This window comes from Temnothorax longispinosus, chromosome 12 (assembly GCF_030848805.1).
Source record: "Temnothorax longispinosus isolate EJ_2023e chromosome 12, Tlon_JGU_v1, whole genome shotgun sequence".
Lineage (NCBI taxonomy): Eukaryota > Metazoa > Arthropoda > Insecta > Hymenoptera > Formicidae > Temnothorax > Temnothorax longispinosus.
The window spans coordinates 8,546,073-8,569,981 of record NC_092369.1 but is presented as its reverse complement, the minus strand read 5'-3'; the positions used below and the strand labels follow the sequence as shown (position 1 = coordinate 8,569,981).

At 40.0% G+C, this 23,909-nt stretch overlaps 1 protein-coding gene and 1 long non-coding RNA gene across 5 annotated transcripts in view; one reads left to right on the top strand and one right to left on the bottom strand.

The window, feature by feature from the left end:
- LOC139823356 (uncharacterized) overlaps window positions 1-23,909 on the top strand; it is a 298,137-nt gene that overhangs the window by 248,705 nt on the left and 25,523 nt on the right. For all 4 annotated transcript variants that reach the window (XM_071795806.1, XM_071795808.1, XM_071795807.1 and 1 more), the window contains exon 5: window positions 1,868-2,010. In XM_071795806.1, coding sequence (XP_071651907.1) covers window positions 1,868-2,010 — 143 coding nt within the window. The remainder of the gene's footprint in view (window positions 1-1,867; window positions 2,011-23,909) is intronic.
- Window positions 3,476-23,909, bottom strand: part of LOC139823360 (uncharacterized) — a 72,342-nt gene continuing 51,908 nt past the window's right edge. The window contains exons 9-10 of the long non-coding RNA XR_011734754.1: window positions 4,681-4,724; window positions 3,476-4,573 (exon numbers count right to left, since the gene is read on the bottom strand). This is a non-coding gene — a long non-coding RNA (uncharacterized lncRNA). The remainder of the gene's footprint in view (window positions 4,574-4,680; window positions 4,725-23,909) is intronic.

Below are 23,909 nucleotides of genomic sequence, written 5' to 3'. Positions count from 1 at the left end.
ACTACATAACTAGTGCGATCTCAACGACATTAATACCTTTATTGGTTTCCCCGCGACATGTTTTTCGCAAATATGCGTGCAATTTACCTTTTAATTTCAATGAGAGCTTTGTCCGAATAACACGAACATGAAATTTATATTAAATATATTGTGTTTTTAAATCGGAGAATTGAAAAAAGGAAGAATAGCGCGACGCGAAGTCAGAAGACTTCTATGTAATGATAAAAGTAATCTGAAGTCATTGTCCTTTAGGTCAAACGAGGTTCCTCTCGTTTTGAACGAAAACAGTTATACTGAGTGATAAAAATAAAATAGATTATTTCATCGCGATTTATTTTAAAGTATAGCATATTTTAACGAACATAGATAATTAAGCGTGTGTCGCTCAAACAGTTTTCTCGAATATCGAAAATGCCCAGCAAAAATAGTTAATTTTCGTTAATATCTGTTCGGTTTATAACGTATAATAGTTAATTTTCGAAAGCCTAGAGATACTTTGATGATAACCGTTCGGTCGAAAGCTCGATAATTCGTTTCAGCTACCGTCCGCGTCGTAAAGGTTGCTAATTAGGCGGCGCTATGACAGTGCTAATAAACGGATGCGCTGACACTAACACAATATATCGGTGTTGTGAGGGGGCGACCGGATAACTAGCGGCACATCTGAATTATCCGTTAATGAATAGCGATGTTGTGGGCAACCCAGATTTATTCGATTATTTGCGAGATTAGTCGTAGTTCGTGGCTACTCAAATTGGGAATTTCGGAAAAATCTTCACGAATCGGTCATTACGTGTCAATTAAAGCTCGCTCTTGTCCGATATTATCCGCGAATGCTGGCCGTTAAAGAATGGTAAAAACAAACATGGCTATAAACCGCAACAATCGTTTAAAAAATTCAATATATAGATATATAAGCGTGTATTTATAGAAATTTATCCATATCGATTTAACAGCCGTCTCTCATCGCTTATCAATAAACGGACGAGTCTATTCAGAGAACGGCGGAAATATAATTTATGAGAGCGAATTATGTTCACGATATGCTTCGCTGTCTGATATAGGAAATTTAATCAGAGCATATATTCGTATTTGGGACTTTCTGATTCTGAAGCATTTATAATAGAACAATTGATATACCGAAAATAGAATTACGATAACAGAAATTAACAGATTTTATAATCTGTCTGCAGAGAAGATTGAAAGTAATAACGCATGGGCAAGTAACTTAATTTCGTAAATTAATTCCCATAAATTAATTTTGTTACTCCGAATTGGTAAGAAAGTCTTTTTTCTAATTTATTTCGAATTACTCAAACCTTTATTGATTTCGTACGTCTTTTGTAATATAAAGTAATTCACAAAATAAAAACTTTTGCAAACATCAAAAGTAATTAAAAATTGTATTCTGACAAATAGACCTCTGATACTTTGATATTGTAATATTCAACTAAATATTTTTTTATCCTCACTACGGCGCTAAATGTAATATCGTCGATTCTGTTTGTTCAAGAATTGGAATGCATAATAATCGAAATATAAATTTTTATTTGCGCGTACGATTCTTGATCAATCGCACTCTATAGAATTTTGATCAAATGAATAATATGGTTTTAAAACGGTATCGGTGAAATCGATTGATTTATATTGCAAAAGGATAATTCTTCATTTTAATATACGGGAAATCAAACGAGAGGCTGAAATAAATAAATAAATAAATAGAAATCGATGAATAATTATTGTGCGTGATAATCGAGAAAATATTTGCTTGCCTCTGCCAGTAGATATCCTATTAAATCCACATAATATTCCATTATTGTTTTAAAATTTATTCTTTAATAATTTATTCCGTTCCACGTTGTTACAGAGCAAGGACAAAACACGAGCAAAAAGAAGACAACGTTTTCGAGATTACTACGAGGATTGAAGACGCACAGAAAAGAGAAACAAGGCCAGCAAGCACAAGGCTCTCCTAGGCATGGTCGCGCAAGGATGGGCGTTCCACAAAGAGTAAGTGTTATACATTCACACAATATTAAAAATTATTTATGAAAATATAACGACGGTGTCTCATTAGACTGATTCGTGCTAAATTCAATTTAGCATGAATTTAACATAAATCCGAAATTATAAAATATTTTGCTCAACGCGGGATCAGATTAATGCGCGGATTGCACGACTTTCAAAATTTCCCAGAACTCTCCTTTTATTATAGCGCTTTCGTTATACCAGATGTACGGCAGACGAGGTAAAATTGCTCTCCATTGCGCTCGGCTTGATCATCGTGCGCGTACCATTTCAAAGGATCAGGTTTCATCGCGTAAGAATAACTTTTTTTTAGAAGCAAACTCACGCGGCACTGTTTAATCCTACTTCGCGGCTCCGCGGTCGTAAACGCGTGCGCGTAAATCAATGTCACCGTAATTGCGTGACCGCACGACATTATCACGTACGTGAAGCTCCTGCGTGAGAGATTTCGCCGACTAAAAATTAAACCCCGCGCGTACTTCTCGGCAAGATTATGCACAAGTTAATTTCCATCATCATTTGCTGCCGCTCGTGCTTTCATTAAGCACCTCTGGTTCAACTGACAGCGAACTGCCGACACACAAATGACAGAACTCAAAAGAGTTCAGACTCTTGTCCATCTAGTAAGTATGCACGGCTGATTTTTGGTACGCTGAACGCATTTTACGCATTTCTTGTCATTCCGAAAAGTCCAACGCGGTATCACTCGTTTTTCGAGTTTTCAAATTATGCCGTTCGACCAAATGCAAACTCAGCTTTAATATATGCATTACGGCGATTCGTTTGTTTGATATTAAGCTATCCCGTGAATTACTGCACACCGTATGCATCAAATGAAATAACTTTCATCTGACAATGAGTCAGGAACATCTCTATACTGTTTAATAATAATGCTTAGAATTTAAAAATTACTCTCGAGTTTTGGAATAATTTTTAATATTCTTAAGAATTTAAAAATTACTTCTGAGTCTTGAATGCCATACTTATTGAAAGAAAGAAAAATTGCAAGGTTAAAATGTACTTTGACTGCTTCTGGAGTTTTGCTTTAGTTTCTTCAACTGTGGAACGATGGGAGAACAGGAAAGTTGTAAAAATATCGATCTTGATACCGTAGACTTATTGATGGCACAAACTGATTTCTATTTCTATTCTATTCTATTCTATATTCTATATTGATATTCTATTCCATTCTATATAGATTAACTGTATCACATTTGAAGATCTAATGACTTAAGTTATTGACATAAAATTTATATTCTATTTGCAATTGTATTTTCATGCAAAATATAAGTTAATATTAGATTAAATGCATAATATATTAGGAAAAATATTATAGATAAATTATATTATGTTCAAAATGATTCTAATATTGATTAAAATAAATTCACAAGAATCTTACAAAATTCAACGTGCTAATTTAGAAGTCATAACACAACTTTACCTCTATATACTAATTATCTAATTCATGAATTTAGCGAACATTATATCTTATTTTTATTTGCCAAGAAATTTATTCTCTACATTGATCCCAACAATAAAGATCGCGACAGCTGTAACATTTATTTCTATGGCCGACTGGTGTTTTATTCAACGAAATGTTTTCTATCGTATTCCACGAAAATATATTCAATTAAAAAAAAATTGCTGTTAATCGTTTTGCGGCGCATGATGCACGCGCGGCACGCGTAATCCTATACGGTTTAACGATTTGATTTATCGCGTTCATGATACTAGGGCAACCCCTCCATTTTCTCTTTCTCATCCATTCATTCAATCTCGATAACAGCGCAATGCTACAAATCGCGATTTATAAAAAACATTGATGAAAATCAATCGTATAAATTTCGGCGAACAGTCACTCAACCAGAGAAGAATAGCTCTCTACGCGGTTTCAGAAATTCCATGTTTCTAGAATTCTTTTTTTTTATGTGAATGTGTTACACGAGACTTGTTTATAGGAAATTGTTGTAATAAACTGCAATTGTTATCATAAGGGGCCCATTTTGCGGATTGTAGTGAATTATTCAAATGATCAATGTCGAATATAACATCAATTACTACATACATCATTGCAATATCGTTATCTTTAATAATCTATTTCACAACTCGTATTATGTGTGTGTGTGTGTGTGTGTATGTGCGTGCGTGCCCATACTACATATAAATCTTTCATTCCTCCAGTGCATCAAGACATTATTTAATGGCAATTATACGCACATACCGCACGTGGAAGCATTTAAATTTTGAATTGATTGCGAGAACCTAGAGAATGGAAATAACGTGCCGCGGCACGTGGGAAATTCTATACATTTCCGACGCGAAAAGAAAGAGTCCCATGCATCCGTAAGTACTGCTGAAGAAGTAAAGACACCTAAGATTTCCCATGTGTCGCCAATTTGTTAACCTCCGTCGACGGCTTCGCATCCCACGTGGCCCGCCCGCCGTCGCGGGCGCATCTAATTTTATCCGTAGATTAGTCGCCCGACATATATATATATTCCGAGATATCGTGAAATAAGCTCGGGGACTGCAGTTCGTATCGTACCTATAATGAAATTTTAGTCCGGCCATCATTTACGCCGGCTTAGGTATTACTTTTAATGCGGCTTGCCGCACACCGCGACACGATTAGTGTAATTAAATTATAGTCACCCTTATCGATCCTGAAACTCACGAGCCATCTCGATAGCGGAAACCTGAAACAACGGAAGTGGATATTTTAGGTTTCAATTCGCGGATGCAATTTCGATTAAAAATTTTAAATGCAGCTGCAGACAAAATGTCGCGAAGCGATTATTTCTGTAATAATTTCATACGGCTTTTATGGAACAGTTATTATTATCGGCATTATCTGCTTCCCGATATGATCGGAACCAGAAATTTGAGAAAAAAAAGGTAGCTGAATATTTTATATTGGTAGTGTTGCAAATAGTCGAAAGTAGAGATTTGTCGATAAATCACAATCGTTGCGTAGTTTTTTTATATTGGTTTTTTTTCCCCAAAAATTTCGGCAAATTTCGATGTAATATTTCGTATCATACACGTGTACGTACGTATTTCCTGAAACGCGTGATTTCTGTAAATTCTCGAAGGTAAACAAAGCTTAAAATTATAAACCAGCAACGAGTATCGGATGAAAAGTTTCCTGTAAATGAACATTTCCCGGAGGCACGCATACTGATACACGTCCGGTAGCGTCGCTTTCGTGTATTAACGGCAAACAAGCCGAGGTTGAGTTGCTCTTGATCTCTGTATGCGTATTCCGTCCGCATGCACGCGGCCTGTATCAATGTGTGTGCACGCGCTTGCACCCGTGCATAATGCGGGCAGCCGGCGAGCCTGCAAGTGCCAGCAATGAAATTCCCACGCTTGGTTTAAAATATATACACGTGTGTATGCGTGTCTGTGTTTGTACGTGTGCGTTTTGTATTTGTGTGTGTGTATATGTGTTCACTATCGTGGCAGTATTGCAGTATCCGAATTTAGAGCGTAAATGCATCTTCGAACAGGGAACGTTAACTCGTTGACCCGCGCAGGTAAATTTATGCGTATGCAATTCAGAAAAATGTGTTTGCGTTACGCTCGTCGGCGATAAAGTGAACGGCGTATTTTTCAGCGCCGCTACGTACCCGTATGGATACATGAACCAAGGAGGAAATGGATTTTATCTTCTTCGCCAGTGCGGAAAGAAAAGAAACGTGGCGAGAAATTTGCGAAGTTTTCACAATATACGTACGAAAGCGCTTCTGTTTATTATGCAAACACCAAAGTTGCCGAAACAAATAATAGTGAAATTTAATTAAATTTTCCTGTCTTTTTTTCAAATTTTTTATCGCAATTCTTTCAATTATAATAAACGGGTTGAATGCATAAGCGATTTCGAAATTAAATCTCAGAGAAATTGCATAACGGAGCCAGTTTTCTATCCGCAACTTTCTGCAACTTCCCATTTCTAAGAAAGATTTTTGTGAGTTGGCATTTTCTTAGCCAAGTCTAAATACAGATGGACGTTTAACATGTGAATGCTTTCGTACTTCTTTAGTTGACCGCGTGCATTATTTTAGATTAAATGCGGCCAGCTTCAATAAAATAACTTATTTATATAAATGTCAAATGAAATGAATAAAGTCGTACGTAATCAAATATAAATAAATCTGGAAAAATTTAAACAAAATTTAAAAAAACTGAGATTTTTATGAATTTGTATATATATGTATAAATTTATAAAAATTTAGTTATTTATACATGAAGATGTAAATATTTAATTACGGTTTGATAGTTTGCTCACAGCTGACACTAAAAAAATTTCACGTTCAGTATTTAACTGATTTATCATTGAATTTCTCATTGAACAAAAGATACATTCTACCTTTTCTTATTTTTCTAAGTGAACTTACTTTTGTAACATTTTTATTGTCTTACCCTGTCATACATTTATTTTCGCATTCTCTAAATATTCCCGGCACGAAATCGACGACCGTAAAAGTTACGCGAGCCGGGCAATGGAGTTTCGATATGGCCTTGTACGTACATGGGACGATTTCAAGAACAAAGGCAGAATTTATAAAAGTCGATAGGTCTTTATTCATGTTACAAAGTTCAAGAGTACCAATTCCGCCGTCGCTCTCTTTTATCCGCAGCCGGAGTACAACAGGTATGTCGCACAGACGGATGTATGCAACGTGCGCGTCTGCAGAAACTCGCCTCTGAAAAAGCTAGAACGTCGATAGTACTTAGAATGAAATTTTCTCTCGAGAGTCCTCGGCTGTAGCCCCAGCCGCTGACCCGCTCGCTCGCTCGCTCTCAAGGAGCAACGATCTCCTCTCGGAGTCACGTCGTTTCTCTTCACGGCCGGGCTAGGCCGCAGGACTAGACCGCGCGCCGCGAGTCGATGCACTCGGAGACGAAAAGAACGACGAACGGCGGCGAGACGAACTGCCGGCATCCACCGTGACGAAAATTGAATTATGCCGGAGGGCACGAAGCGCGGCCGATACATGTCGTACACGGGGGGGGGGGGGTTCGTCGCAGCCGCAGCGAGACTGCGGTTTCCACGCCGCCGCAGCGATTTCAGAGGTGACGGAGGAGGTGGCGAAGGAGAAAGAGCGAACGAGGAAAGAGAAAATGAGATGAGGGAGGAGCGAGAGAGACAGACCGCGAGTGAGATTCGCCAGGAAGCGAGAGGTTGCTCAGCGGTAGCGGGGGATCATCTGAGTTGGTCAGCCATCGCTGCAACGGAGAGGTCGGACTCTCCATTTGACATGCGGACGGGGCTTTGATCATCTCTCTTGCCGCGGCCCTCTCTTCTTCGGCCTCTATTCTCTCTCTCTCTCTCTCTTCGCCTCTTCCTCTTGACGTGGACCACCGTGTCTGGTGGTTCCACTAGCCACAGCGGCTGACGAGAGTGAGCGAGTGAGTGAATGAGAGAGAGAAAGAGGAAAGCAAGAGAGAGAGAGAGAGAGAGAGAGAGAGATAGAGTGATCCATTGCTCCGCCGCGTATCGCTACCAGCAACGATCGCTGCCCGCGACTATGATGGGTCAGCTAGCCACGTCCGACGAGTTCTCCGAGGATGCGATTCCGCCAGATGGAATATCGCGGCCTGTCAGCGACCGTATGAGCCGCGCTTCTCCCGTATCCGCCGACCCGCGTATCCTACGTGCCTCCGTCCCGTCGCGACTGCAACGTCGACGCGACGCGACCGACCGCACCGCGTCATTCGTCTTGTTTGGGCCTGACTGCTGTCAGTATAGTAGTAGTGCGCGCCCAGATGGGAATCTAATGGCGTACTCACCGCGAACGCGCGCTCGCTTGCTCGCCGAGAGCGATTCGCGTGACCGCAACTGCAACGCCGAGAGCGCGCCGCCGTGTTGCAGCTGTCGGGGGGTTGATAGGTCGTTCCGGCGACCGATGACGTTCGGATACTTTGAGTACTCGTCGCGCGATGTTCGTTCAGGGTCGCAACAAAATTTTTTTATTTTTTCTCAATCAAGAGATTCTCTCGCTGATTAAAATTCGTATGGCCCCTATCTAGTTACGAAAATAACTGCTTCACACAAAACATAAAACTTTTTTTTTAATTGTTATCACTTTTTTAACTTTCTTTAAACTTTCTTTTAACTGTGTTGTATCTAAGCATTGATTACTTTATCATTAAACGTCATAGTATCACACTGTTCTGCAAACTAAGGAGAAGACTATCCTCCCAGGATTAAAGATCCAATATATTTTATCGCGTTTGGTATTGGGATTGTCATAAAATGTTTAATGGGACGTCATAAATGCAACACGATTGAGGTGTAGTCTTGATTCTACCTTCGAAGGAAACGTTTATGAAAGTATTAGAAGTAACATTTTGACAGCGCAAAAAAAAGTCTTCGCAAAGGCTACGTCAAGACTTTCCGAAACCGTTATTAAAGACTCAGTCGTGCTTGCTTGTCAGAAGGGGAAATTCGATGTTGGATCTGGCAAGAATTAATATGCGTTTCGTGATTGACGTGAACATAAATCTAACCTGGTAGTCTGGTCACGTTTCAGGAGATTGCGTTTCAAGCTTAACACGTAAGTTACTACATTCTACTCAAATCGGGATAATATTCTACAAAGGAAAGTATGAGGGCGAGCGGGGTAACGCAGATAACAATACGTATTTTCTATATTTTCTTTAATCGTTGTGTTCTCAATGCCACGATAAGCATATAAACGTATAAATAATTGTCTATCAGAGCGAAAGGAATTAACCAAGCGGAACTACATTTATCTCCCTCGTTGTCTTGTTCTCTTATTCCGTAACGAGCACTTGCGATGCAGCTTGCGAGAGGACATAAGAAATCGCGATCTTTACGAACTACCGAAGCGATTATGCTTTTCTTTTTTTCAACACTTGAAGAATTCGCGTCGAGTATTCCTAAAATTGATCCTATCCACGCGACTGTATTCTCCCCGCGTTGATCCAACGGCATGCCCATTGCGAATGTACGTATTATCGCATCGCTGATTCGCGTTTCCGCGCCTCTCGTTATTAACCCAGTTGCGATGTCATCGTGTCCGCGGTGCTGAAAATTGCATCGTCGAAATGCGCTACGAGCCATTATAGCAGGGGGAACGGGCGCATTAACGAAAATACGCGCGAGGATACATCAGGAGTCTGTAAAGTAGGCATGGCACTCAAAGCTCGTTCGCCTCTTTCTTGAACGCTTTCCATGGATGTCGAATATTATCGTGAGATTTGCCGCGCGTTTCTCAGCCAAAAGGAAAAAGACAACAACGAGCGATGCGCTTTTTATTATAATGGATAGCGTGCTCTCGATGAGTAAGCACGCGATGTACAAAGGCCGCCGGCAAAGATATGTAAATTTAAAGTGGTTTAGAGCGAATCGAGAGTAGCTCGTAGCTACTTCAACCTACTTCCAGTGTAGGAAGAGAATAGCGTGTTCCCTTTTTTTTTAATAGAAGCTTCATATACAGAGTGATTGGGTCGAAAAACATCGAAACATGCAGTTACGTGTAACTATATACATATATACATATAATAAAAATCCATACTTAAAAAAGTTTGTGAATCTTATGTTAAAAGCAAAGTATTCAACAGTGTTTTTTGATCGTTCCTAGCTATGCCTCATCCATAATTTCGTGCTCTCAAAATTATTATGATAAAAATAGTATAATATAGCGGCTAAATGGACCCGCGCTTAACACGTACGAGTGCTTTAGAACTTCTTTTTAAGAATAACAGCGGCGATCAAAGAGAGTAGATTCTTAAACGGGGTAATTATTCGCGGCCTGTAAACATTCGACGGAAGAAGGTTCCCAAACGTAAATAAGACGAATCACCTCGCTTTATATGCTAATCTAAGATCGGTAGGGGCGTGAAATACAGTCAGCTGTTAACCTCGTGACCCTAGCTATTGCATTAAGAAAGTATTTCCTTCGCGACAATAGCCCCGTTCAAATAAAATAGGATTAAACTGGATATCTTAAAGGAAAATCACACTTCTTTAATGTTCTTTTTGTTAATAAAATATATTAAATACGTGAAATATATGAAAACACATACACACAAATTAATATTAAGAATATTTACTAGAAATAAACGAAAGAGACAGACTGCAGTAAAAGTAATATCAGTACTCAGATAAGACGAGATTTATTATATCCATTATTTCAAAATACTTCTTTATTTATTTTTGCAATTATATTTTTTCCTAGTACATCACATACCTAGTAATATATATTGTTTAATGTATATTGATATTAATATTATATGTACATTATTATTATTCACATAATGTACTGGTATCAATAATATGAGCCACTTTATATTATTCGCTACATAATAAAATACTCACGATTCCCGTAAATCACGACTAATGTTCGCTCTAATTCAATGATGATGCATTTTCATTTTCTTCTAATGAAGAGCACTGCAACCGAGGTAATCGAAGTACATCAGCCGTAATACGATTCATGTCGATAAACTTAGCAGACTCCGCCACGCACGGGAAATATATCCCTATGCTCGCCTGCAGTGAACCAATCCACTCTCACCGACTCGCACGACGGCGGCGGCGGCGGCGGCGGCAGCCAGACATCCTAATTTAATTTCGGGCGTACATCATGGCTTACGGCGATGGCTCGAAAAGTCGCGTCACGTGGCGCAACACGCTTGCGGCTTCGTTCCCGCAATGAATCCCTCGTTGAATCCTCTTAAAAGTGGATCGTCGTCGTGGCCCACGATGATTCTCTTATTTTCTTTTTTTATTTTGCGAACCTCATTCGCCCGCGAATGACGAGAGAAGTCTTCAGAGTCTCTCGCTTGTTATTATCGTAATCGTGAAGCGAGAGAAATACATTCGCGCCGGCGAACGGCGAAGCCATGCCATTGCATGCTGAGCGTAGAACTGTGTAATGCCATTAAGATAAAAAATATACCCGGACCTCTTCCTCTCCCTTGAGCTTTCCTAACGCTTTAACAATAATTCAGTTCCCTTTCGACTCTGTCCCTTTTTCCCGTCCGCCCTCATTCTCTCGGTAAGGGCTACTTTACCTGGGATAGCGCGTATATTACTTACTAACGGCATCGTCAACCGTGTCTTTCTCTCTCTCTCTCTCTCTCTCTCTCTCTCTCTCTGTTGGCTGAGTGCATTACGGCATCATTTACATCGTCGGTACGGTGCCGGGACATCGCGCCTGCCGGCACTCGCAACTGCCGCTGGTTATACGGCGCCCGAACGGGGCTACGCTACGACGGGAATTATATCAGCCGGCCGGAATGTCGTTAAGGCTGATTTTTCGCGAATATAAAGTGTCCGGCGAGAAAGAGAGAATGCGAAGTGAGGATCAAATCGCTTTCGTTGAAACGAAAAGTTAGCGCTCTTTCTTTCTTTTTCTATTTTTCTCTCTCTCTTTTTTTTTTAATTCTCTTAATTACGTATTACGGAAATGCGACGAACAGAGCACGCAATTAAGCCGATTTTCTCGCAGCATTTTTGATCCAAACTTTTTGCGCATACCGATATCTAGAGCGATATAGCCGACCGTTTTTTTGCTTCTGGAACGTTTCGATACCTGCGTACGTAGGAAGCTTCGTATCGACTGAAAGTCGAACTGCTTTACACAGCGGGCACATAGCAATGCCGCGCGGCCGAGGCAACGAGGTAGTTCGAAAAACTTACGGGCGCAGTTAAGTAGATCTACGACAGCCCAGGGTTAACCGGTAATGCATCTCGAGGCACCACACCCCCGTTTGAATTTGCCTCGGGATAAAAGAGGGTCGGAAAGAGCGAATGGGGGCACGATCGACCTGCGGCCTACGCGTTTCCATAAGCAAATCCTCGGGAAATTTGAAAGTCCGAGGTAGCGATGGAGAGAGTTTGAATAACCCCGGCGTATGGTTAAGAGAAGAATAACAGCTTCGCCTAAAAATAGTTGCGTAAAGAATTAAACTGTGAATCAAATGTGAATGAAATTTTATATTTTATCTCTTAATTAATTTTATATTCGGCAAATAGATTAAAGTTATCCCGTTTTATTTCCTTGTCTATCTATACGACTTCTCTGTGCAGATTTTATGGAAAAGTGTAAAAAGATAATAGAAGATTTATCAAATTTATAATTAAATTTTCTGCACCAAAATAACTTCATGAACTATTATTGGTTCCGATTTATTAACTCTCTACGTTAAGAAATCGAAAAATCTTATTAATTTATTAAAAAATTGAAATCTTTTAATACGCTTATTTTAGCTTTATCTCTTTTATCATTACATATACTGTATTAATTATCTATGTAAATATTAGTATTAACGAAACAAAAATAATTTAGAGCTCGTTGCGTGATGTGCCTAATCATAAACTTTTGATTTCCTTTTCTCGCAGATATTTAATATTATATTGTACATATAATTGCTGTATGTCGTTAAAATTTCTCATTTCTGTGTTTCCCGACAGATTAGCGCTATCGACAAGATTCACGATTCACAATCGCCCGATTTATTTCGTTTGCCAGCGCGCGCGCGCGCACGCGCGCGACACGTCTGGCTAGGGGCACGTTCCTCGTTTCAGGAATCGATCGCTCTTCCCCTCAAGGCGACGTTTTTCGATCGTAAAGCGAAATTGTTTAACCGGCAGGTACGTGCCGCTGTAGCCGGCAGCCGTTCACCGTCCGCCCATCACGAACCAACGCTTCGTCCCAGCATCCGACCGCCCTGGGGAGCGCGTCGCCATCGCGCGGACGATAGAGCTTTATGCGGATACACCAGCGAGATGCGCGACTTTATGGTCGTAATGCAATCTTGCGTTATCGGTGGCCCGCAACCGGCCAATAAAGCCGACAAACGCGCGAACGCCGCGTCGATCTTATCGCCGGAACGTCGGAGCGCCAGGCGTTCACATACGCGTCCCATTTCGAGGGCGATCGTATTCCTGGGATAGGTGCCGCGAGCGCCTATCCCATACGGCCCGACAGTGCCCGTCGACGACCTGCAGCAATGCATTTCAATGCACCAGCCTCCAATGCTTCCCCTCCCTCTCTCTCTCTCTCTTTCTCACTGTCTCCCTCTATCTCTCTCTCTCTCTCTCTCTCTCTCTCTCTCTCTCTCTCTCTCTGGTCTGGCACTCTGTGTGCACCTAAGTGATTCCGGATTGGCGCGCTAATGACTGTTTCATATTCATTGGCCGCGGTAGTGTGCGACCCGGGGCACCTCTGTTACATCGTCTAATTCACTTCCCCGCGCCACCACGTTATGGTTTCTTCATCTCCGCACGATCGCTTCGCTTTCTGCCTGACACAAGCGACCAGTTAAGCGATTCACTATTTACAGATGGTTAAGTATTGATCAGTGAACAGTTAGGTAATTATTCTCTCGTATCAAAAATGTTCTTCCTTGCAATCAGTTCATATTTCGATATCAATTTGGCATTTTCTACATCTGAATATTGTTTACATAATAGTTTGCATTACTGATTCTAAAACTACATATTTTTTAAATTATTTTAAATTATTATCTTTTTCTTTATTTAGACAAAAAGCTTTGAATTTATTATAGTTTCTATTTGTACGTAACTATGCAATCACTTTTGGAACTATCCTGCACATTTTTTGATGAACTTTATATAATAATTATTGTTTGGCATCGCATATCGTGGTATATAGCATACGATGTACATTGTAATTACCGTGAAAGCCGTAATACAAGTCCGAGAAAAGAACCCATTACGAAGGATCCCTTCAAGCAGGATCAACAAGAAACTGACTTCACGAGAAATTAATTAAACTCGATGGGGCTTTTTAGCCGGCGTTAAAGTTGCCGTGTAACTTATTCATTCAGTAATTCCCGGGACAATTGGATGTCGCCGGGTTCTGGTGTAAAGACGCGTATAGGAGCGCGTAAGCGCGGAACACGCGCTTACGCAAACGCGTCGTGACGCACGTGTGAGGGGCGCACGTGTACTGTGCGCGGCCGACGGGTACGAAGGGCGTTAAAAAAGGATACCTGCGACGCGCCGAGGGCCGATGACGAGGGTGAGCGAGAAGAGGGAGACAGGAGCCCCGAAGGGTTACGTGGAAAAGAAAAGGGAAATGAGCAGACCGCGAAAGGTGGATGTTTCAGGTGCGATCGATGTAGCGCGACACCCTCGTGTCGCCACCCTTGAACTTTTGCTCGCTCACCACCCTTTCGAACATTACCCTCGCGCGCAGAAAAGCCCCTCTTCATCTCACTTTCGCCTTCCCAGTCGCAGTGTCTCGCGCCGATGAAAGCCTCAATGTCACGGCTTCTGCAATTTTCTTGTCTGAGTACTGACGCGCGCACCGAGAGAAGACCCGCCGACGATTCTTAGGTCGTTTCAATTAACGAATGTATATCCATGTCAGCCCGCGAAATAATAATTACGGAGAGCGTATAGGAATATATATCTCTCTGTCTGTCCCTGAATCAGCACCGTAACATCTTCAAACGCTTGCCAAGTTTTTTTTTCACTGATATGCATTGTATGAATAAGAACCAACGATTCGTTGAAATAACGCCAGAATGCACACGCGATCTCATTCACGCGACGTCGCGTTCACGACGGGATTTTTTCTGAAGTGCAATCGAGATTCGTCTCAACTTATCTATGTTTATATGTGTTCATGTCACCCTTTTCGTTTGCAATAATTAGCCTCAGAAATTGTCGTTTGCGACGCCGCGTTAACTTATTAAGCGCCATGAAAATGGCATTTTAAGCGAAGCGAGTGTATTCCGCTACATAAATCATAAGAACGATTTTAGACGCGTTAAATCAAAATTTCTCTAATGCAATAATAAACAAATGAATAAATAAGCACGTAATTCTATTTTTACATTCTGATTTTACATATGAACCAAATTCGAATAAAATTTAAAGTAAGAATGAATTATATATGCTATTAAAATATTTGTATCCAATATTGTGCTATTATTTCTAACGTGTTAACATTTCTAGTTGCTTATTGTTAAAATACCAGTGATAAAATAAATAACGACAAAAGCAGCAACCGATATACATGACGTGACATGCGCAAACAGATATGTATCTCTGCGTTCACCTGCTGAAAGTCATTATATTTCTGCCATCGTTCTTCCTACATTTCGGACGAAGATCGACTGTTCCCCCTCGTTCTTCTCCGCGACCATTCGTGGGTTCGAATCGTTAGTGTCCGCGCCTTTCGTTAACTGTGCGGACCCTGGGCGCCCTGCCGTTGCCGCAGCAGCCACGGCAAACAGCATGCGGCCAGTGGCGGCACGTAATTAGAACGAAACACGTCGCCCCGCTTCTCCCCGACGATGCTTTTTTTGTGCTTTATTTTTGGTCCTCGTTCCGCTCGCACGTACCCACACTGGTACGTGTCTGTGCTCCCCTTTTCGATCTGTCTCTTTCTTTCTCTCTTTCTCTCGCGCGCGCAATCTCTGAGGTGACACGATACACATAAAATCAGTATATATACACACGTACACGCGGGACCCACGGTGTTTGTTAGCGCGAAGTCGAAGGACCACGAAGCAGGAATAGGAGGAGGAAGAAGAGAAGAAAGGGAGGAGAGTGAAGCGAGTGAATCTCCTCTCCACTCACCGGTGGACCGGTGGCGAGTAACGGCCGCTGCAGGCTTTGAAGCCTCACAATGGGTCGGCTTCTTACCACGACAAGACGCCGCGCGCTTTGGAGTTCGCTTAATTAAACAAGATATCAGTGCACGCGCACCCCGGGATCCCTGACCGGAGTCCTTTTCAGTCCTTCCCTCCCTCCACCACCGTTCTCCACCGGCTATCCTGTCGCCGCACTATTTTCGCCGAATTCCTCAGCGATCCTGAATACTTAGACGGACTTTTCATGTACATGATGCTTTCTTAACATCTTTTTTCGCTTTTTCTTTCTTTTTTTCTTTCTATCTCTCTTCCAATTTGTCCAGCTCTTTTTTCTTTTTTATTTTGTTATGCTTTCTTTCGATTACGCGTATCGCGACGTTGAAATCTTTTTCTTTTTGTGTCGACGTTCTTTAATAACGCCAGCTTAGAATTGACGTTATCTTAACTTAGCGATCCTCTTAGCTTTAAGTTTCTTCCTCACAAGAGGAGAGAGAATTCTATAGTTGACCGTCCGTGTTGGAGAAGGCCCCGAGATATCTCGATATCGCCCGATACATTCGGGCGATAAGTATTGCGTGCTTTGTGATTATGATGTCTCCGGAGTTAACTTTGTTCAGAAGTTACTACAGCGTTACGTCGGCGTACATGCGCTTCCGTAGCGCGAAATGTATATAAAAGTTTCCTCGTTAAAAATGGGCGGGTTGTTCAATCAAACGTAGTATAATATCATGTTGATATCTCGGCAAGTACGGGGTGTTTGAAACGAAAATAATGGTAAAGTATTGGTATAGCACACAATTAATAACAGAACGACTCAGTTTTTAGTTAATTTTAAATAAGGCTTATTATATCGGAGAAATCTGACGCGTTAATCGCTAGGACGCTGAAAATCGCGCATAATTCTCTTTTTGTCCCATACTTTTTTAAAAAAATATCGAATTAAAGTTTTTCAAGAATTTTATCGATTTTATCACTTCTATTTAAAATGGTATAAAACAATATTTTCCGAAATTAGAATAGTCATGTATCGGCTTTGGTGTATCTATCGATTTTATCTGCATGCCATTTTATTTCGAGAGAAGATATGGAAAATTAAACGGATACAGAAACTCTCGTGGAGTATTAATGTGTTCATTCGAAAAAGAGAGTTAACAATATTCCAATTCTATTTTAGTGCTTTAATCTCTTTATAAATTTTTAAATTTTCCATTACAAATCACCTCGAAAAATATTTCACATATCACTCATTCTGTAAGTAATACTTTTTTATTTATTTAAACACTTTTAGTATAAGTTAATATAAATTTCTTTCTAATATAATAATTAAAGTTATATCTTTACAAATCCGTGTATATACTATAGTACAGAGTGTTATTAACATCCAAAATGCGATATTGTGCAGCATAATATCTTTATTGTCTTTTCGATAAGTTTAAGAAACTTAGTTATTTAGCACTCGTTTCTCCTGAACTATAGCATGCAATGCCGACAGTAAATAACGACAGACACGCACTATGCCGCAAATGTTCCTGCCATGCATTGGTTTTATCGTCGCAGAGGGCTTTATCTCGCAGTTCGTATTATATCGCATAAACTTTCTCGAAGTTGTACCATCTTGCAGCACTAATTGAAGGCAAGAAACATCGACGTTTGGCTTCCGAGATGGCAGAGAATTCTCGTTATATCTTGAAACGAAGTTTTGTCCCCGCATTATGTATCGTCTCGAACTTGAATCTTTAACGCTTTCTGATTTGTGCGATATCTCTCTGCCGCACTCTCTATTACTAGATTAACTAGTTTCCTTTTATGAATGCGAAAGCATTGTCGCGATAGAATACAAGCATTACATTTGACATTGTTCGTGTTTGTATTATTGTAATGTGAAACAAATAGCAAATTAATTTTATAAAGAATATCACGCGAATCTGGATATTATTCTTTCTAACAATAAGTAAGATATTGAAGCGTGTAATATGAAAGATTGCGGATTGCTCTAATATAGAAAAGTTAATGGCTTTATAAAAGATTTTATAAAAATTACAATATCGTGTAACTTACCAATGTAAAAATCATGACTATATCTATCAAATATTTATAGAAATATCTATTAAATATTTTTATAAATCAAAGAAAATGTTGGCTGAGAAGGAACTATTTATCTTTCATATTTTCATAGAAAACATTTTTACAATAAATTTTCATTGCATATATGTAATATATATTATATACACAGAAGGTGTGAAATTCAATCTAATGCGCCGTGAGCTATATTTTAATTGGAAAGCACCAGCTGCTTCTCTTTTATACGCAATTGAATTTTTAATTTTTCGGAAGTTACAGAGCGGAAGCTAAGCTATAAGCGCGGCACACGGTTGAAAAGAGTTTCGCTCGAGATTACTCCACCTTTTATGCGATACAATTTCGAAACGGATATTTACGTCACAAGAGATGATTACTGATAGCTTTTCAGACTTGTCAAGTCGTAAAAGATAGCGCGAATTCATGTCGGGGCGCATATACCGCGTATCAATTGTACGCCGTCATTCGACCGCGTAGACACGACTTTTATGGACTTGTGCATGGGGCATTATTCCGAAACAACGACCCAATTCAGGCAGGACGTAAACGCTCCTTTTTATTGCCACTAACGAAATTTCATATTACGTTTCCTGCGCGCACGATCGCGCTGTGCACCGCGTCACGCCGCACCGGCGCGGTGCCCGGCGACGCGGCACGAACATTTTCGCCACACGCGAGGATTAAACCTAATCGCATATACGATCCGCATAAATACCGGCACGATGTCCGGCCGGCTTTAGAAATTGCGCCGGAATCACGAGAGAGAGCCGCACTCTCGTATCGTCGGAATACCTGCCTCCGCGCGAAAGGCCATCGCCTCGTTCTCTTCGAGTCGTCCGAATTATTGCCAACCGGAGGAGGATGGAGATCGTCGCCACGGCACCGTGGGAATTATTTCGACGGCGCTCAATGCGATGATAATTTATTATCGAATTGCGTGCAGTCGGAACGCCTCCGTGTCGATCGCGTGCACGCATAGACCAAGTACGGCGATATCGATTTGCCAGGCGACCGCGAACCAGCTGCGCCGCGTTGGTTACGTGCGTACGCAAACGAGGGTGGCGATGCAAAAAGATATTTCGAGAAAGCCGCTTATCGAAGGTCCTTGCTCGGATTAAAGCTGTTTGCCCGCAATTCATAAACATAGCTGAGCTCGAAGAACGACTTAGCGCGCGCGCGCGACCATCACCGGTTATCTCTTAAACTCACATTGGATTTGCATTTTTTTTTCTTTCTCGAAATAAACTTAATTCTCGTTTAATGCGGTGAAAAATGTTGCACCGATACCGCAGCCCCTGGATATTATACTGATAAACATTTGTTTTAAATATGGTGTATGCCCAGTAATTTATTTAATCTTTATTTCTTTCTCTTTTCGTATAATTTCCGTAGCGGGAAAATTCATTTTTAGTATATGACTATGTGACTATGAAAATCGCTTTTTATATCAATATTATAGAGATTATTGATATGATTAATTATCGCAATTAAGTCAATACATAATTATAGCTAGAATGATTTGCATTTCATTTTTTTTTGTATGATATACCTATCGCCAGGTCCGAGATAGAAAAAAGTTATGCTTATGACTTTTTTTTTTATTATTATTATTTAATTGAGATTAAAACAATTAAGCATTATTCTGCAATTATATCGCACGAGAATAACACTCAAAAATCATTAAATTATATTTATCAATGCAAACAAAAAAAAAATATTCCTACTCTGGATAAATCACCGTATTCGATGGAGCAAAAATTTGTGAAACAAAAGCGTGCCAATTTAAATGGTCGAAATTTAATTAAACTAACGCATATCATTATCCACGCGAAACGAGGATGAACTCGTGACGTCGGAGAGATTTTACTGTGTGTGGCATATGAGATGGAAAAAGTCAGGACAACGGACGTTGGCACGCTACAGGAGGAAGAATGGCCACATTTCGCACGCAATGAAATCCGAATAAACCACGGGCGGTTCTCTCTCATTATCATTAAATTAGATCGCGCTCGGCGAAAAGGGATGGGCGGGCAAAGACCGGTGGGGCGAATACAACGGTGGAAATTGCGTTTTCTCTTACGTGGCGAGAAAATTTTACGTGTTTCGCGCGTTGATGGCAGAAGAAATAACCCTCGTAATTAGCCGGGCGAGCCACGAAGTTTCCGCACTCGCGGAAAAGTCCCTGCGCGAAGCGAATGACGGTGGATGGTGTACCTTGACTGCTCCCCGAAGCTACTTGCCGCGAGGGTAAATTTGCATGAAATATGATTGGCATGCGGCACACATCTATGACGTACACCTTCTGCGCCGCGTAAAACATTTTGACGAGGGCCATGGCTCTTTTCACGACTTCGCCGTTTCATTTGCATCGAACGATGCACCTCCTCCACCCTTTCCCGTGCGTCCTTTTCTTGCCCTTGTCTTAAGGAAGAAGCATTTCCTTTTACGGTGGACATGTCGCGAGAAATGTGAGGCATAATTTGGAACATCTTTGGGGAACCCCATAAGTTATACAGAATATTCTGAGGCGTATATGAGCTTAAATTACGCGGTGACAATTTTAATAGAATGATTCGTTTATAAAATGAAGGTATTTATTTATAAAATAATCTGACAAAAATAGTGACAACCTTGTATGACAAAATTTATATCTACTACAATTTATTACCATGTTATATATATATATATATATATATATATATACACTGAGAAAATTTTATAGTAAATATTACTATGGTGTCGCACTAGCTGCGGGCCATCAAGACGCACAAGTTTAAATGCTATAGTCTTATAGTAAAATTACTTAATGCTATAATTATAGCATTAAATGCTATGAACATAGTAATTTTACTATAAGACTATAGCATTTAAACTTGTGCGTCTTGAAGTCTTGATGGTCCGCAGTTGGTGCGACAGCATATAATAAAATTTAATATAAAATTTTCTCCGTGTATATATATATATATATATATGTATTATACATATATTATATACATGTATTATACATATATATAACATGTATAATTACCATTAAAGTAATAAAAGGCTTAAGATAGTAATACAAGCGAGGATTATCAGCTGATATTTATTCAATGCACAAAATAGTTTATATGCACGATAAATATCTCGTCTGCTAAAAGAAACGCAGCACATTCTGTATAATGAGTGACAAGAAGTTTGTCTTGCAAATTATTCCGCCCGTATCTACAGACAGTACAGTTTGTAGGAGCGAGTAAGGACGTGGATTCACATTCATAAGTACTGCTGTTAAAATTCAAATGTCCTACGCAGACGGACTCGGATAACCTTCAAAGATCTCGCTGTATCAGCGACGCTCAAAACGATGATAAGAAATACATTCTCGCAGATATTCCGATTATTTTCGATCGTAGCCCGCAGACAATTTTGACAAATATTATGCGAGTCGTGGTGTTATATAGTGATGCAAACAAAAAGTTACGCGTCTGGCGTGATAATAATTTGGTAATAGTCTGGAATTAAAGCGGAGATCGGGCAACCACTGGTACAAGCGACATACGACGATTAGCGTACGCGTATTTTCCAGCTTGCACTGCTGGTGTCCATTTACTTTCGTTCGCATATACTTGTCCCCGACTTCCACCGCAGGTGTCGTCGTTTCAACACATAGCACTCGAGACATAACCACAGGACTCGTTTTCTCTGTCGTTAGATGCCAGCGGCGTAACGGCCCATCTCGTTAGCTAAATTTTAAACGAAGTGCAGTCGGCTTGATACGCAAGCCGTCTCTTCTTGTTTCACCAGCGCCAGCGCTATCTCCCTCACGGTTAATGACAGTCAGCCGGCGACGTTTCAGAAGCGAGTGCACTGCTTTCGGAAAAATCTTTGTCGCGGGCCGTGTCTTTTTCCTTCTCCATTTTACACCTTATTTCCGTCTATGCCATTCTAGTGTTTAAATTAAAGACCACAGTACAATATCTGGATGGAAAGTGCAAATAACTTTCCTAAGAAAAGGAGAAACTTGAGGGAACTTTTCGAGAAATTGGATAAGGAAAATATTTGCATGTCACATTTTCTATTCAATTCTTATAATTCAACAAGTACGTTCGGTGCTTTTTTACTTTGTTCAAACGAGGAGTATGTGTTTTACGGCAGAGATATTTTCGTTAATCTATATACTTTTCATAACTCTGTATCTTCTACAATTTTACATGCATACATGTAATTCTTTTCGTGTAATAACGTCATGATACATTTTTTTGTACACGTATCGTCGTAATGTGCTTCACGCTGCGCATATATACGCAACTTTTTCTATTTTAACAATTTATTATAATATTTGTGCCGTCGAGAATTCAACTTCCATCATTATTATTTACACCGCAGCGCCTGCATTCGCGAATATAGTACTTTACGTCGTTATTATGTATGTATATGCTATGCAGCCGAGTTTGCCGGCGCGCCTCCTGCCATGTTCCCTCCCAGCTGCCACGAATACTTTGTCAGGGCAAATGGTCGCGCATTCTCTCGCAAATATCAGCATTAAGATTCAAATGACCGAATAATCGGGCGAATCTCGCAGGACCCGTTTCTGCGCTTAAACAAGCACATGCACAGATGAGGCGCGCGAGAGCTTCGACGAATCGTTTCTCTGTACCCGTGTCTGCTATATAGGTATGCCTTTATTATGCCTAAACGTGCAATCCGAAACTGTACGCATATCATATTTACTACTAATGTCTGCTGCGAGATGCCTTTACGACGTCGCCGTTACCCCTATTTTCGTTTTTCCGATAAATTCTTTTGTAAATTATAGATCGTATGAAGCTGCTTTATGAGTCAAAGGAGCTCCAAATTGTTAGGTACTGATATAAGTTAATAGTACAGAACTGTATACCTGGTTAATTGCACTGATTTCATATAATTTTTTGAAGAAATAATTTTTTAACATTTTTTAAAAGAACTTGAAAGAGATATTTTAATAAAATTACATTTCTTTATAGAACGTAAATCCTATATTAGCAAATTATTTTTTAACAATCTGAGAACATATTTTTTTAAGTACATTTACTTCGATTGATTTTTTTTTCTTTGTTAAAATTGTATTTTAACTGCTAGATATTTTGTTTAATTTTTTGTTGCATACAATTTCGAGCATTATCTACTTTTCTTTATATGCTTGTTTCGCTTTTCGTGAAATATTTGACGCAAACGTATCGGAAGTCCAACTTTCGTTTGTTCAGTTAATTAACGCGCGATTCTATTTATTACAGTTACGTTTGATTCAGCAATTCAGAATTAACGATCTTTAACTAAATAATTTTTTTCGACGAATCTGAGATTAATTCTAATAAATTTTTACTGATAATTTCAACAGAATAATTGATAAAGATTTGCTTGTTTAGGAGTTACGTGTATACAGGTCTTGAAACTTGGAACTTCCATTTTAGAGCGAAATGGATGGCATGTGTCCAAGTATATGATGTTAATCCTTTCACTTCTGAGACACAGATATGTCTCACGCGTTACAAAGCCTACTTTGGGAAAACTTCCCGCATGAAACTAATATTGTAAAGTGCTCGTAAAAGATATCGCCCTTCCAAATGATAACCGAGTCTGTGTCATCGTGTTAAGTTCACGTTGGAGAATAATAGTACAGGTGAATATTTGAGCGAAGTGTCCACGACAAGACATCTTTTCAATTTCATCGTTCGTTCGATGTTACTCTCACGAAGCAGAAATCCTTTCCTTATCGATCCGTAATTGTTAACGTTATCAAAAATCTTTCCACCTGCATCATCATAACCATTCATATTGCGAGTTTACCGAGTTTCGTGCCGCACAACCGAAGTTTCTGCGCTGACTAGCTCATAAATAGCAACTTCCGCAGCACTCTCGAGCCATGTAGTTACTTGCAAGCTCCGCTTACCTCCTTTCCTATGTGCACAATGATATTATTGCAGCCGACGCTACTTTTCGAGATAACCGCAGCTTTCCATCCTTCTAACATAGTTTTCGCTAAGTATCATGATTATGCTTGTGAACGAAACTACTCGCTCAAAGTAATTCTATATCGTGTAATATAAGATAAGCATGCTGTTCTAATTCACATACAGAGGGATCAATATTTTATCAAGAAACTTATACGTGTATATACATGAGTGTGTGTGATCGACATTTTATGAATGAATAAGTATGCATATATGTATGTACGTACGTAT